This window comes from Astatotilapia calliptera, chromosome 12 (genome assembly GCF_964374335.1).
Source record: "Astatotilapia calliptera chromosome 12, fAstCal68.1, whole genome shotgun sequence".
Lineage (NCBI taxonomy): Eukaryota > Metazoa > Chordata > Actinopteri > Cichliformes > Cichlidae > Astatotilapia > Astatotilapia calliptera.
Window position 1 is genome coordinate 29690050 of NC_137433.1, and position 16606 is coordinate 29706655.

At 42.2% G+C, this 16606-nt stretch overlaps 1 protein-coding gene across 1 annotated transcript; it reads right to left on the reverse strand.

Moving 5' to 3' along the window:
- Positions 1 to 13375: 13375 nt before the first annotated feature.
- LOC113034146 (granzyme A-like) lies at positions 13376 to 16171 on the reverse strand. The gene is made up of 5 exons (XM_026188500.2): positions 16018 to 16171; positions 15692 to 15833; positions 14872 to 15010; positions 13817 to 14086; positions 13376 to 13732 (listed from the first exon to the last, which is right to left on the reverse strand). Exons 1-5 carry the CDS (start codon positions 16079 to 16081, stop codon positions 13571 to 13573), a joined length of 777 nt encoding a protein of 258 aa, XP_026044285.1. The 5' UTR covers positions 16082 to 16171; the 3' UTR covers positions 13376 to 13570.
- Between the last annotated feature and the right edge of the window lie 435 nt (positions 16172 to 16606).

Below are 16606 nucleotides of genomic sequence, written 5' to 3' on the forward strand. Positions count from 1 at the left end.
CTGCGCCTGCTGGTTTTGCTTCGTCTCTGTTTGAGGTTGTCACGCCTGCTGGGCCTGCTATGCTGTTGCCCACAGTTCCATCAGTCACGATGGGGAGTCGTGACTGATGGAATAGATGGATAGTTAGAACGTAATCTAACTAACGACACAGGGGAAGAACAACTGAACTTGGAACACAAAGGACAAGAGACTGTCAAACTAAAACAGGAAGTATGAGAAACACACACTGGGACACAGACAGAAGAAAACCCAGGGAACAGAGGGAGGAGAGCAAGGGACAGAGAGCGAGGGTGAGAGAGAGGGCGAGCGACAGAGTGAGGAAAAAGAGAGGGAGAGGGACAAGAGAGGCTGGCAAGGGTGAAATAGCAAGGGACAAGAGAGGACGAGGGGCGAGAGTGATGTCACAATCAGTTTGACATTATGGGAAAGTGGAAGTGATGTGAAGTTTTGATTTAGCTAGCAACACCTGGAAGCAGACAGATGTGACCATAGATCTTCTTTATTGAACTTACGCATAAGCTTCATGCGGTGTTAAGGCCTAACAGTGTACAAATCTGATCAGGGGTAAAGTTGGTCCTCTTTTCTAAGGAGCTGTAGTTGTTTTCTCACAGTCTGCACTGCCTCGGTTTTAGGGATACAAGTTAAAAGGGAGAGCCCATCAAAGGACAATTTGATTTTACCTGGATCCAGTGTAGGTTTTTTGACCTTGTTGGTGAAGTCAGTAGAGGTTTTGATGTGATGGGCTGTGTTCCCCACAAGGGGAGCTAGAATGGTGCCGCGGTGCTTGGAATTGTTGTAAGTGGCTGAGTTTATACTGCTAACGATGGATGTGAGTGGGACTTCTTTGTGGATATTCGAAAGTCCGTACATACAGGTTATAGCATTCCCTGGGCACACACGGTGGAATGTAGGGCGGTCAATGGCTGTACTAGGCAACTGATGACTTTCTTTTTGTAATTGTGTTACGTTCCCCTAAAAAAGGTATAGGGGATGAGGGAAAGTAACAAAAGCTGTCCAGATTGAAAAAAGGAGGCCGGGAGGCAGAATCGTTAAATTAAAGAGTATTATTAATGTTTCTATTAATAACTAATAACTAAAGGAGACAGACAAGCCACTATCACTTTTTGAAGCAACAAAACAAAACTCAGGTGTTGGTCAATAAACTGAAAAGTAAGTAACATGCGGGCACGTGCACACACGCACACATACACACTCCTCTCCACAGAGCAGGAGCAATCAATCACCAAACACACAGCTCACTAGCTGCAATCCAACAAGTCTCTCTAACACTAGAGCTCACCTTTCTCTGGCCCTAAGTACTTCCAATTGCTGATGGGAGTCAGCGGAACAGCCTCCTCTATTGCCGTTGGCAGGCTCCCGGGGGTCACCATGAGGTCTTCCAGCTCTTGGTACCTCAACAGTTGTGGTCCAGGGTCCTCCAGCTGGTCCATTGTGCGGCGGGGGCAAGACACTTTGGGGTTACCAAGACTCTGCGGCGACTTCGGTCTCGGTTCTACTGGCCCGGGTGTCGCCAGGACGTAGAGCTCCATGTCCATTGGTGCGGTGCTTGCACGGCTCTTAAAGGGCCTTCCCAACGCTTTCATGCCCCCTTGCAACAGTATCAGGTGGGGGCTCCCATGGAGCGGGTTGGAGTGGACATCCTGGGGAACCGCTACGTCCTGGTTGCCATGGACTACTTCACTAAGTGGCCTGAGGCCTATGCAGTCCCTGACCAGAGTGCTGTTACCACCGCTGAGCGAGATGTTTTGTCGGTTTGGAGGAACTGCACAGCGACCAGGGCCGGAATTTTGAGGCTGTGGTATTCAAGGAGGTCTGTCAGCGGCTGGGTATCAGGAAGACCCAGACCAGTGATTTATTAACCTACCTTGAGCAACATGAGGTCATTGCCATTGAATGCATGTCATAGTCAGGATGAGGAAATTGTTTCTCAATTTCTCTGACCTGCCGAGAATCACATTCCCCATTCCTGCAGGAGTGTGATCCCAGGATCACTTGAGTCATACTGTAAACAAAAACAGTTCATGTATATAAAATGGTAATGGATCAGGAGTGTGTAAAACAAACATAAAATAATTACATTTTCTTCATCATATTTGGAAAATTTCCCCTGCACTGTTACTGAGCCTTAAATGAATTTCAAGATATTTTCCCACAACTAAATGAAAATTTCAATATTATAAAATGTTTTAGATTATGAAATCTATTACATATTTCATGTGTATGTAGCTGTGATGTATTGAATAGATATTGTAGCTTTAAATATGTCGGAGATGAGCAGACTGAGATGGCAGCAGCATGTCTCCTTGTTGAATGTCTGCTTTGAATTTGTTTTTGTTGTTGCTGTTTTTTGTTTTGTTTTGTTTACTATTTCTAATGCATTTTCATTTTTTCCAACAAGGTTTTTAAGGGTATTTTAAATTATCCTGTAAATTTTTGGAAAGGGGCCTATTTTGGGGGGCCTCTGCTACTACTAGAAGTTGTCTGTACCACACCAGGGCCTCTGCTGCGAGCAGAAACCATCTGAGCCTCACCAGGGCCTGTGCTGCGCGCTGAGGCCATCTCAACACGTTCTCATCTACACCAGCGGTCCCCAAACCCCAATGCACGGACCGGTACTTGTCAGTGAGTCGTTTGGTACCGAGCTGTGAGAGTTGAGGCTCGGGTGTGAAATTGATGGTCTTCAGGGTTTTTATCAGTTTTTATCATTATGTTTTTTTAAATTGTTTTTATCGTTAGCTCGGTTTCCCTGGGTCTTTTCCCGTGTTATGAATAAATCTTCTCTCTTTTTTTTTTTTTGGTACCAGTACTGGTTTTATTTTGTTGTAATTATCTATCTTCATCACCCTAAAGACCAACCCATGAAAATGTTGTTGGACATAAACCTGTCCGTGGCACAAACAATGTTGGGGACCGCTGATCTACACCACACCGAGGCCTTTGCTGCTTGCTGGACCCATTTGTATCACACCAGGGCAAGTGCTGCTAGATGAGGCAATCTGCACCACACCAAGACGTGTGCCACTAGTTGGAACCAGCTACTTTACTCCAAGGCGTTTACTGTTAGCAGAAGCTCATCTGCATCACATCGGGCCCTGTGCTGTTGACTCAAGCCCTCTACACCACATCGGTGCATGTGTTGCTAGCAGAAGCCATCTGCTTTGCACCAGCACTTGAGCTTCTGGCTGGAGCCTTACTTGCCAATCTAGGTTTGTACAGCCTTAGATGGTCCACAGTCTACATGCATCATTGCTGTTGTACATCCTCCAATGTATTTGTAACAGGACATGAAGCTTTTCATTCCTAACAGAAAGCCTTTTTTACTGTCCAGCACTCATTACTTCAGCTTAAACTTGTTCTCAATTTAGGCAAAACACAGCTCATGTTGTTTTCTAAATCAAGGAAATGGGCCCAAACGATTTCTTCAAGTAACCACTCTTGAGGGTAATAAAATAGAGTTGGTTCACACGTATAAATATCTGGGTATCTTGATTGATGACTCGCTCACCTTCAAACCACATATAGAGAATCTCATGAAAAAACTGAAGTTTAAACTGAGTTTTTATTTTCAAAAGTAAGTTGTGTTTCATTTAATGCATATTGCTGCAACATTTTTACCTGTGCTGGATTATGGAGATGTTCTATATATGAATGATTCTGCTCAATGTCTTCAAATGGTTGGTACTGTGTATCACGCTTCTTCCTGTGTATGTTCCCTGCTTGCAATGAAAGCTGCTGGGTGTTATTCTCTTCATCCGCAAGGTTACTTGTTGTTTTCTGTTCCATTTGCCCAAACTGAAGTTGGCAAAAGAGCTTTTTTCCATTTAGCACTGTTACGTTCCCCCCACCATGGCGGAGGCAAAGGTAGGAAGGAGACAGCAACACTGGACAACCACAATCAATGAAGGAGGAAGACCACAGAACAGTTAAGTATCAGGCAGGATTTATTGGGTGCTTGCCTGGATAGTCAAATTTAACAACAGTAAAGAGGTGGGGGAGGAGGACTGGGCGGTTGATCCAAATCAAAGAAAGTAATAAAACAAAAAGAGGTCAGTAGCTTCCAGGGCCTAGCCTAACTGAAAGAAAAATGCAAAACAAAAGGCCTACCTAGCTACTCGATAAAAGTCAGTGAAAACATACAAGGGTGGCATCAACCGCATAACCTAGTGTGACTAACAGAGTAAAATCTACAACCAGTGTATAGGGTACCCCGGCTTACCTGTCCAGCCTCCCACCACACACAACATAAAGATGCTTGTTCGCAAATGTTTGTCAAAGCAGAAGCCAGCAGCCCCCAGCTGGCCAGGGAGCGGCTCATTTGTAGTGTTCCTTGGAGTGTGATTGGCCAACTGAGCCCAGACCAGCCAATAGACACCTGCCAATCAACTTCGAACTGGCCAATCAGAGGAGGCCTGACGCCTGAAAGATAAACAGAACACAAAACAGAGCACAAAAGCAAAGCCACACCCCTTGGCACGTAACACCCCCACCCTTCAAAAACCAAACTCAGGGTTTGGTGACCTCTCTAAACAGCACGGGAGAGTGCGTCTGCTACAATGTTTTCTGAACCTTTTTTGTGATGGATTTTGAGGGTATAATTCTGAATAATCAGTGACCAACGCATAAGCCGCTGGTTGTGATTATACATCTTGGAGAGGAAAACTAAAGGGTTGTGATCTGTGAATACTTGGACTGACCTCTGACCTGACTCTGTATAGACTTCAAAATGTTGCAAGGCCCACAACAAAGCAAGGGTCTCCTTTTCAATGGTAGAATACCTGAGCTGGTGTTTGTCAAACTTCCGAGAGAAGTAACTCACAGGATGGTCAATGCCCTGGGTATCCTCCTGGAGAAGCACCGCTCCCGCCCCAACTGCGCTGGCATCTATTTCCAGTTTGAATGGTAAAGAGAAGTTAGGAGCAGACAAAACAGGGGTGCAACAAAGTAAGCCCTTAAGGCTTTCGAAAGCCTGCTGACAACTCCCAGACCAAATAAACGGCTTTGAGGGGCTGGTTAAGTCAGTGAGAGGGGCAGCAACAGAAGAGAAATTTTTACAAAACCGTCGGTAATATCCTATCATCCCAAGGAACCGCCGCAGTTCTCTCCTGGTGGTTGGTTGGGGGAACTCCCTAATCGCAATGACTTTGGCATCTGCAGGGCGCACTTGCCCTAGACCAACTTGCTGGCCAAGGTAGAGGACACTGCCTCTAGCGAAATCACATTTGGCAAGGTTCAAAGTGAGAGACGCACTGTCTAGGCTAATGAAGACTTTTTTTAATGTAGCTATGTGGGTGGACCAGTCACTGCTATACACAACAATGTCATCTAAGTATGCTCGGCAGTTAGGGATGTTTCCCAACACTTTGTTAACCAGTCTCTGAAATGTTGCAGGGGCATTGCACATGCCAAAAGGCATAACCGTATACTGCAGGAAGTGGTCAGGGGTGACAAAAGCTGAAATCTCAGATGCTTGCTGTGTCAAAGGCACTTGCCAATACCCTTTTAACATATCGAGTTTAGTGATGTATTTTGCAGGCCCTATTTCATCAATGCAGTCATCGATAAGGGGTAAGGGATGTGCATCGGGTACAGTGACAGAGTTCACCTTTCGGAAGTCCGTACAGAATCTTGGGCTTCCATCTGACTTAGTGTCTAAGAGACATGGTGAACTCCAAGAGCTGGAGCTTGGCACTGCAAATCCATTCTGAAGAAGATACTCAACTTCCTGTTTTATGATTTCCCTCTTTGCAGGACTAACCCGATAAGCGCGCTGTTTGATTGGTGTAGGGTTAGTGAGCACCACATCATGTTTTATGACAGTGGTTTGAGACGGGATATCACTGAACAGAGATGGGAATCCCGATATGAGTGTTATAATATCATTGCTCTGTTCAGCAGGAAGGTGGGACAGGTATTGTGTTAGGGTTGACAATGTCACAGAATTACCCAGTCGAGCACTTTGAGGCTCAGCACCTCGTAACACCAACCCATCTTCATCTGGAGTAATCTCCACCTTGGTCACCGAAGCCATCGGAGACGTAACCACTTGCTCTTGGACCACAGATGGCACAGCTGAAGGTTCACGAGAGTTGTACAGCTTCATCATGTTGACATGACACACCCGAGTGGGACGTCTGCGATCCGGGGTCTGAATAATGTAGTTAGTCTTGCTGAGTTTTCTCTCTACAACATAAGGACCAGAGAACCTAACGGAGAGAGAGGAGCCGTGCACCGGAAGGAGAAGGAGCACTCTGTCACCTGGCAGAAATGAACGGTCAACAGCCCGCTGATCAAAGTGTCTCTTCATTTTCGCTTGTGACGTGGCTAATACGTTCCTGGTTAAGGAATAAGCCCTCTTCAACCTGTCATTCAGTGTCTTGACGTACTCTGGAAGGCTTTTGGTGTTGTCAACCGGTGTAGCCAGCCTCTCTTTAAAAACCTTCAAAGGACCCCTCATCTCACGCCCAAACACAAGTTCACTGGGACTAAATCCCAGAGATTCTTGGGTTGCTTTCCGACAGGCAAATAAAACAAGTGGAACACTTTCATCCCAGTCCCGTTGGGAACTATAACAGTGTTTCCTTAACATAGACTTCAAAGTCTGATGAAACCTCTCTAGTGCCCCCTGACTTTCAGGATGGTAAGAACTCGAGGTTATGTGTTCAATGCCTAATGTTTTCAGGGCTTGGGCAAACACTCTAGACTTAAAGTTAGTGCCTTGGTCTGTTTGCACAACCTTAGGCAGACCAAAGGTTGAAAAGAATCTCAACAGTGCTTTGACAACAATCTGAGCTGTTATTCTCCGTAGTGGGATTGCCTCGGGAAACCTGGTCGAAACGCACATGATCGTCAACAGAAACTGGTTTCCAGTTTTAGCTTTAGGTAGAGGCCCCACACAGTCAACAATCACTTTTTGAAATGGCTCCTCTACTACTGGGATAGGACAGAGAGGAGCAGGGGGGATTACTTGGTTTGGCTTGCCGGTCATTTGGCATACATGGCAAGTACGGCAGTATTGAACAACATCAGATTTCAGTCCGGGCCAGAAGAAATGTTTCAGAATTCTGGTGTATGTTTTATTAACCCCCAAATGTCCTGACCATGGATGGTCATGTGCTAAGGACAGTACCTGGGTACGATAAGCAGTAGGTACCACCACCTGATATACTGCAGACCAGTCAGCGTCTTCCGAGACCTCACTTGTCCATCTGCGCATCAGAAGACCTTTGTCAGAGAAGTAAGCCAGCTTTTTCCCTTTGGCATCCTGTTGACTGAGAGTGGAGGAATGACACTTGGACAGGGTTACATCATTTTTCTGTGCAATAATGAACTCCTCTCGGGAGACTGGCAAATCCAGAACTGGTTGTGTTTTGTCAGCAGGTGGAACTGTGGCCTGAACCTTAGATCCAGAGGTAAAGTTAATCACGTCACCAACGGGATCTGACCTCATGAAGGAATCGGCCAAGTCAGGACCATACTTTTTTGTCTGGGCCCTCGTAACTACACAAGCTGGAAAGATGGCAGGCTGGTCTTGGGCTGAGTCAGAATCCCGGCTCAGCTCGGGTCTGTCTAACACTTCAGGAATGGGTATGACCTTGCCTCCAGCAAGGTCATTACCTAGGATGAAGTCAATGCCTGGTATGGGCAACGCAGAACGAATAGCCACTTTAACAACTCCGCTGACTAATGAAGACTGAATGTGAATAGTGTGCAAAGGGGCAGATACAAATCCGAGTTCTACTCCCTGGACAATAACACTGGACTGGCAAAATGACTCCTCAGAAAACGGTAAGACGTTTTCTCTAATGATGGACTGAGAGGCCCCTGTATCTCTCAGTATTTTTACTGGTTGTTGATCATTTGGATTCCCAGTCAGCGAAACCACTCCCTCTAGAATGAATGGTTTGAAACAGGGGTCAAGGTGGTTAGTGTTTGGTTGAAATGCCCTCCCGTTCTCTGTGGCTTTAATCAGTCCCACCCCTTTTGGTTGTGAGGATAGTTGCTGTTTACGCTTTAATGCCTGACATTCTGCAATGAGATGACCCCTCTTGTGGCAATAAAAGCATTCACGCTCACCGTGGGGAGGCGAGGGCACCCTCACTGGCCTCACTGGCCTCGCAGCAGAGCAACTAGACTCAAGCCGTGCTGAGCGCAAGGTTGTGGGCCTATCTGGATGGGAAACAGGGGTAAAAACATTCTTATGAGTTAACACAAACTCATCGGCCAACACAGCTGCTTTGGACATTGACGTCACCTTCTGTTCATTTAAGAACATTATGAGCCTCTCAGGTAATGAATTTTTAAAATCCTCCAGTAACATTAACTCACGCAGCGACTCATACTCATCCCCAACTCCGTTAGCAGAGCACCATTTATCAAAAAGAGCCCCTTTTTCATGTGCAAACTCCATATATGTTTGACTGCTAGACTTCTTATGGTTCCTAAATTTCTGCCTGTAGGCCTCAGGTACCAGTTCGTAGGCACGTACAATTGTTTCCTTCAACACGTCGTATTTCATGCTTTGCTCTAGCGAAAGTGAAGCTACTACCTCCTGAGCTTTGCCCACTAATTTACACTGAAGTAATATGGGCCACATGTCTCTTGGCCATTTCAGAGCAGTAGCCACCTTTTCAAAAGCGTTGAAGTACGAATCTACCTCAGTCTCACGAAAGGTAGGTACTAGGGCAATATGTTTGCTAACGTTAAAACTTTCCGGGGAGACTTTCGGGATTTCTTTAGTGGCATCTGTTTTCTGTCCTGATGACACCCTCAGTGCTTCTACTTCAAGCTGCTTTAACCTGACTTCTTTTTCAGCTTCTATCTCCAGCCTACGGACCTCCAGCCGGAGATCATAATCTGCTTTACGCACCTTATCCTTCTCTTGTGCCTCTAACTGTAAACGCAGTAAGCGTACCTTAAGCTTTGCATCACTGCTAGATGTTTGGGATTCTGGAGTGAAAGGCTTAAAGCGTGGCAGAGTTTGGGGAGCCGCATCAGAGTTAACTTGGGCACCCGGAGGTGTAGCAGGCAGTGCTTGCTCATCAGTTCTCTCTGGAGAAGCTAGATCAGCAGAGGCACCAGGGGAAACTGAAGGGTCCTGAGAAGGCACCCCAGCTGGAACAGGGCTGATTAAAATCCCCAACTCGAATAATCCCTCCAACAAAGCCTGCTTAATATCCTTCTTCACTCCATACTTTGGTACGGAAAGGTTATACTGGGCAGCAATACTCAACAGGTCGTCTTTGCGACACAAGTCAACTTTGTCAACGCTAGGGTGACTAACAAAACCAGGCAGGTCGAAACTCATCTCCGGCTGATACTATGAAATGTAGACACCCTAAAATCACGGCACCGTCCTCATTAATACAGGTTGTCCACCACATACAACGATCCCGGACGAGCCCCCACTTGTGTTACGTCCCCCCCACCATGGCGGAGGCAAAGGTAGGAAGGAGACAGCAACACTGGACAACCACAATCAATGAAGGAGGAAGACCACAGAACAGTTAAGTATCAGGCAGGATTTATTGGGTGCTTGCCTGGATAGTCAAATTTAACAACAGTAAAGAGGTGGGGGAGGAGGACTGGGCGGTTGATCCAAATCAAAGAAAGTAATAAAACAAAAAGAGGTCAGTAGCTTCCAGGGCCTAGCCTAACTGAAAGAAAAATGCAAAACAAAAGGCCTACCTAGCTACTCGATAAAAGTCAGTGAAAACATACAAGGGTGGCATCAACCGCATAACCTAGTGTGACTAACAGAGTAAAATCTACAACCAGTGTATAGGGTACCCCGGCTTACCTGTCCAGCCTCCCACCACACACAACATAAAGATGCTTGTTCGCAAATGTTTGTCAAAGCAGAAGCCAGCAGCCCCCAGCTGGCCAGGGAGCGGCTCATTTGTAGTGTTCCTTGGAGTGTGATTGGCCAACTGAGCCCAGACCAGCCAATAGACACCTGCCAATCAACTTCGAACTGGCCAATCAGAGGAGGCCTGACGCCTGAAAGATAAACAGAACACAAAACAGAGCACAAAAGCAAAGCCACACCCCTTGGCACGTAACAAGCACCCTTGGTTTGGAACGAACTGCGTGACCACTGGAAAATGACTGAATTCATTTCATTTAGTGCTTTTAAATCAAAACTAAGAATCGTTGAGGCCAAGTCCATAACATGCAAGTGTTTTAATTAGATTGTTTGTCATTTTTATTTTATTTTATTTGAATTTTATTTTTATTTATTTTTGCATGTGTGTTTAATTATGTAATTTTTGTAACTGTGAGACACTTGCTGCTGCCTATCTTGGCCAAGTCTCCCTTGAAAAAGAGGCTTTTAATCTCAATGGGATCTTCCTGATTAAATAAAGGTTAAATAGAAAAATAATAATAAAGTTTTACATTAATAATTATAATAAAGCATTTTATATGATGCTTGAAAAGATTCTGGGCAAAATAAACTGACATAGTTTAGTATCTACTTTCTTATTCCAGTTCTGAACCAAATGTAAAATAAAATACCTTTAAAGAAGATTATTTTGTGTTTGCTATTTTCATTAATCTGCCAAGCTGTCAGATCAACTCATATCTTACAGACTTTTTCCTTGTGATCTCTTGTTAAATCTCTTTATGTATCATCTTTCACACAGTCAGTTAAAGATAAATATTGCAATATTTTGAAATTTTAAGAAAGTAAACATTCCTACTCTCTGCATTGGGGAGCTGTCAGGACACATTGTGGATGGATTAATATCCCGCCACACATAAATCGAGCACTTCTCACACGAGCCATGAAAGGCAGTGAGTGTGGCTCGACTTCGTTCCCTCCAACAATCTCAGAACCATGACCTAAAGCAAGAAGAAAATATCCAGTCACATAACAAAATGATCACATGATGAATTCAAGAACAGATGACTGAAATGAACACCCTGTGACAACTGTTTCACATTACATGTGGAGTACGTGTTTTACACATCACATGTAATACATTTAATACATGTAATACAATAGTATATGTTTCATACATTACTGATGTATTACATTCAAATTGGAAAAAATATTTTTTTAATCAAATGTAAAATAAAATTCAGGTGAAAACATGACAACTTTGTTTCATTCCAACATGATTCAGTCTAATAAACTGAACATCCTTAAAGTATAACAAAATATACAGGAATTTAAGAATATATATATGCACTAACAAACTGATAATTGCCCCTGTAAACAAAGGTGTCACTGCCTGCTGGCCATCAGAAAAAATGCAGGTTTGAAGCACTTTTGGATTGGCTTTCAAGTCTGGAAGCTATGTGCGTCCACTTTTATGCAGTTACTGCAGTAACAACAGCAAAAATGCCAAACAATGATGCGTCAACAATTACAGTGACTGTGTCTGAGGCTAAAATGGTTTTTAAGGGATCACTCCTCTTAATGTTTGTGCCATCTGATACCTGAAGTGGAAAGGACTAACATGTACAGAGTTTATAAATAGATAAATAAAAAATGTGAACAAAAACTAAAATATCATAAAATATATGCTATAAAATAATTTTATACTAGAAAAAGACAAATTCAAAGAAATGATAATAAGTTCAAAAAATAGGTTGCCACTTTAGCAAGATAAACAGTGCCTGTTTGCCAAAAGATTGATACAGAAGACTGGATTCAAATCTGATCTGAGAACAATTACTACATGTCTTCAACTGGTCTTTTTTAACAGCACCTTATTCCTTAAAAGCCCCTAATATAAATATATTTTATTTAAAAAGCCCCAAATTACTTTGAGATTATTGCCCACAATCATTTTGCGTAGACATCTGACCACAACTCGGTCGCTATCACCAACAGACTCTAACTGGACAGCTGGACAGTTCACATACTTGAAGCAAAGGTGGACTGTGCTTTCACTCTAATAGCTAAAAGACTGTGGCATAAACATCCTCTTACTGTTAGGTGAGCACAGTCAGTTACACATATATGGAAAACAATCAAATCAAATTTTAAAAATCCACCTGTAGAGATTGGCTTTTGTAGAATATTTCTCATCTCAAAATTTCTTCCCTGCTTTCTTCATCTTTTTTTGTATTTGCTTTTTTTGTTTGTGTATTTTCTTGTGTTATGAATTTTAATTTTCTTCATAATGTTTTTAATTCAGTTTTTGGTAAATTAAGTGAAGCACCTTCTAACTTTGGTTTAGAAAGGTCCTGTCAAAATCGATTTTATTATGAATAAAATTATCATTGTGCTGCTCTCTACTGCAGTCAACTTGTCCTGCTCCTCTGCAAATGTATCAATACTTATATTCATGGGTCCACATAACACATCACTTTTTGATTAGTAGCTATGTATCACATGGTGTTGCACCACACATGAAACAATAAAACCTTGAATATTAATTTAACACCTGTGGTCAAATGTATCATAATGAATAATAACTACATTGTGTTATTTGGAAAAAAAAAAAGAGGCCTTGAAATGATAATTGAAAGAGTGTTGGGGCATATATGATATATATAGATCATGAACGTAGTACTGGCATGTCCTCTGAAAATGTGCACGCTGAGTAAGTCCTAGTCCTAGTCATAGTCTAGTGGGCTTTGGGGAAATTGTGCACTCTTCCTGTATAGAAACCTAGCATTTGTCTGCTGTGGTGTATGTATAGGAGTAAAAAGACGACAGAGTTACAAACAATGAAAGAAAGAGAGAATGCTTCCAGCTATATTATGAAGTAGAAGGTTAATAAAAATATCTTATTGTCATGGTCCTTGGTGTTTCCCAGTGTTCTCCTGATGTTATTTGCTGTTCTGGTTTCTAGTTTAAGTCACTGTCTTCCTTGTGTTCCATATTCTTTCAGTCTGTCTCTCAGTGTCAAGTCCTCGTCTTTTTAATTGTCTCGTTTCCTGTTTTATTTTGATAGTCCCCGTCCTACATGCAGTGAGTGTAGTTTTGCTTCCCCTTTCTCGTTATGTATAATTTACCCCAGCTGTGTCTCCCTCCTGTTTCTCATTCCCTGATCGCTCCTGTCTGTATATAAACCCTGTGTTTTATCCTGCTTGTTACTGGTCTGTCTGTGTTCCTCCATGCTGTCTTACTGCCCTGCTTCATTCTGTGTTTCTCTCCCCATGTTCTCCTGCAAATTTAGGTTTGAGTTTTGTTTTATTAGTTTTCTCGGTTGAGAGTCTTTCTTACTTCTGTTTTTTTGCACCCTCACTTTTGGTTGTATGTCACTCTCCTGCAACAAAGTTCACTCACATCTCAGCCTTGCCTGCATTCTGGGTCCTTATGTCTCCTCCACAAGGCTTTCCCCGCAAACTTATGGGTTTTTTTAAGCAAAGATAGATGGAATAAAAAATCAACATAAAAGAGCATGCTCAAAAATTTTTTTTCATAGATGAAAGAGAATTTCATCAAGCTAACAGAAACTGAAATATCAGAAAATAGAATATGAAATGATAAAATGGATAATGGTCAAGTAAGCAATCTACATTAAAAGCATGGACATTTAATATCAAAGAAAAGATTTGCTTCTTGCTCAGCTTGTATGGATTGACACCTGTGGGTTTATAACATTTCTGAGGATTGCATTGTTTTTTTGATCCACTTGAGCCGTTTCTCTGAGAGAAACGAGTAGACTCCAGGTTTTTTAATGCTACCACAACCTCTTCCAAAAGAAGTGACGCCAACCAGCACGCCATCGCACACAAAAGGTCCTCCTGAATCGCCCTGACAAAAGAACAAAAAGGTGTTGAGTTGGATGGATATTTTAATATAGATATTTACTTCCTTACATACTTTCTATATACTTACTTGACAGGTATCAGCCTGTTTTTCACTATTTGAACCAGCACATATCATGTCACTGGTGATAACTGGGTTGTGGTTGTAATAATCACGAGAGTTGCATGTCTGTCTACTGACCACAGTCACATTGACAGACAGGAGAACATCTGATGTTTTCTTGTTTTCAGTTTTTCCCCATCCAGCAACCAGACACTTGCTTCCAGCTGGAGGGTCCTTGACAACTCTGGCTAACTGGAGCCATTGTACTGTCTTGGTTTGCTTTACTGGTTTCTTCAACTGAAACAAAATTAAAAAGAAAGATATTGATAATGACTATATTAACTTTAGAGAGCTGGCCTTAAATTTTGTATATATACAGCACTGTGCTACAGTCTTGAAACACCACTCATTTATTTTGTCATGGTCGGCCCCGCAAGGCTACATGTGTTTTGGTTTTGCTCTCTCACTGCTCTGCCTGGGTGGAGCTCACTCCAAGCTTCTGCTTTTGGACCACGCACCTGCTCCTAATCTCGGGCCACTTCTTAAGGCAGTGGCTCTGAGCTCCTCATCGCTGGACTATTGAGTTTGATACGTTAGTGTAAATCCAGCTCGGTGAATTCTAGTGTGCTTGTGTATGAACCTATTTGTGACTTTCGTCTCTCTGTGCTTAGACTTCCTGAACCGTGGAAACTTAAACGTGGATATTGGCAGTTTGGAGTGGCGTGCATGTGGAAGTCTCAAACAGAGCGAACGAGTGAGAAGGATCTGATTCTCTCCCCTAAACCTACCCGGTAGACCACTGGAACCCCTGGCTTTCCTTCCATCTGTATATATATTCTGCACCTGGTGTTTTGTGTAAATAAAAGAACTGCTAACTTGTGATTCCAGTCTGAGCCTGAGTCGGATCCATTTGCCGTGACATATTTGTACATTTTGCTTGGAAAATGTATAAATAGGCACAGTGATTTATTGATTTATCCATACACACACACAGAAATACATCATATAAGATTAAAAACAAACGTATTCACATAAATGCATCTTTTTTAAACTTGGTTTCAGACAATGAATGATCACTTTACCTTGAGCAACATGAGGTCATTCTCCCTGGATCCCTGGTAATAGTCAGGATGAGGAAAACGTTTATCAACCTTTTGGGCCTGCTTAGAAGCTTTTTCTTTTTTCTTGATCGAGTGTGCTCCCAGCGTCACTTTACTCATACTGTAGAAGAAAAAAAAAATGTATTAGTGAAAGTTCACTTATAAAAAAGATTAATAGGTCAGATTAACCCTTTTAAATAAAACAATTATAACATTATCATAGCTGCACAGTTATTTCATTATATGTGTATTATTGTATATAGTTGGGTTATGGTTATTTTAGAGACATAGATAAAGCTGCATGGTGTCTTCCTCCAGGTGAATAAAGAATTTCAACGATATAACATTTTGCAGTTATGAAATTTCTGAGTGCAGTCTCTAAACAGTGATTACCACACTGTTTAGATAAACATTTAATCTTTTTTTTTCTCATTTGGATTATGGCCAACATCAATATTTATGTGCAATGCAGACAAATCTACTTGTGTTTTACAGGCTTTTCTATAAAAACAACAGACAATATGTTTGATGCCAATTTGATTTGTATCTATGATAAGAAAATGAAGAAATTCTAAAAAATGTAAAAAAAAAAAAATGACAATGACTAGTGCAAAATTCTCTGTGAAGATATTAATTACTACAAGAATATGGACAATCTATAAATAAAAAAATAACAAAAATTTTTACATTAATAATTATAATAAAGACTTTTTCCTTCTGATCTCTTGTGAAATCTCTTTATGTATTATCGTTCACACCGTCAGTTAAACATAAATATTACAATATTGTGAAGCATTCCTACTCTTTGCAGTGGGCAGCTGTCAGGACCCATTGTGGATGGATTAACGTCCCTCCACAGAAAGATTTTTTGCTTTCCACATAGGCCATGAAAGGCAACGAGTGTGGCTCGACTTCTTTCCCTCCAATAATCTCAGACCCACCACCTAAAACAAAAAGAAAATATCCATCACATAACAAATTCAGCAGATGATGCAGTCAAAAACAGATGAGTGAAACAAATACCCTTCACCAACTGCTTTTGTAATGCCGAGTATGCATTCTGCTTATTTAAATGAATGAGAAAATTGTCTACAGGTAAATTAAAGTACCACATAAAATATTAATCACCTGGCTGGATGATCACGAGGAGCATGCATGAAACGAAAACACTGAAATAACTCTGGCAGAACATTTTGCCCTTTGTCTCTCATAGATGTTGAATGCACTGAAACCGTGACGCTCAGCTTTATACAGAGAGCTGAAAGGATGTGGTCTGACAACTGAAATTAACAAGTCAGCAAAGTGGGCTCCTAAACGATTCTAAGGTTGTGATCAAATATATCATTACCAACCTTACCCCATTCACCATCACCACCAATAACAACAACAACAACAAGAACACACACATATACTTACCCACTTTTTGACCGTGAGAAATTTGACTTGGTGTATTTCCCATGGATGAATACTTCATTGTCCTTGGCTTGACTGTTAAACTAAACTTAGATTGTTGTAATTTTCATTCTATGCTTTAAAAACTTCCATATTTCATGACATAGTATCTGTGGTGAGGCATGGTCAGTGGTGCCGTGCGGACCCACCTGCACGGCATCCGCAATCACGCCTGCCGTGTTAAAAACACGGGGAAGCAGGGGTTGTTGTGAGTTGTGGTGTGATGAATGTGCGGCTGACAGCTGAGAGGTGCAGCCGAGTGTGC

What these genes read in the sequence shown, in the direction of transcription:
- LOC113034146 (XM_026188500.2), bottom strand. Translation starts at nt 16,081, where the DNA reads ATGTTCTGCCAGAGTTATTTCAGTGTTTTCGTTTCATGCATGCTCCTC. An exon ending in CCTCGTGATCATCCAGCCAG is followed by an intron (nt 15,834 to 16,017) that starts GTGATTAATATT and finishes TTTTTGTTTTAG; the next exon opens with GTGGTGGGTCTGAGATTATT. An exon ending in ATGACCTCATGTTGCTCAAG is followed by an intron (nt 14,087 to 14,871) that starts GTAAAGTGATCA and finishes ATTTTGTTTCAG; the next exon opens with TTGAAGAAACCAGTAAAGCA.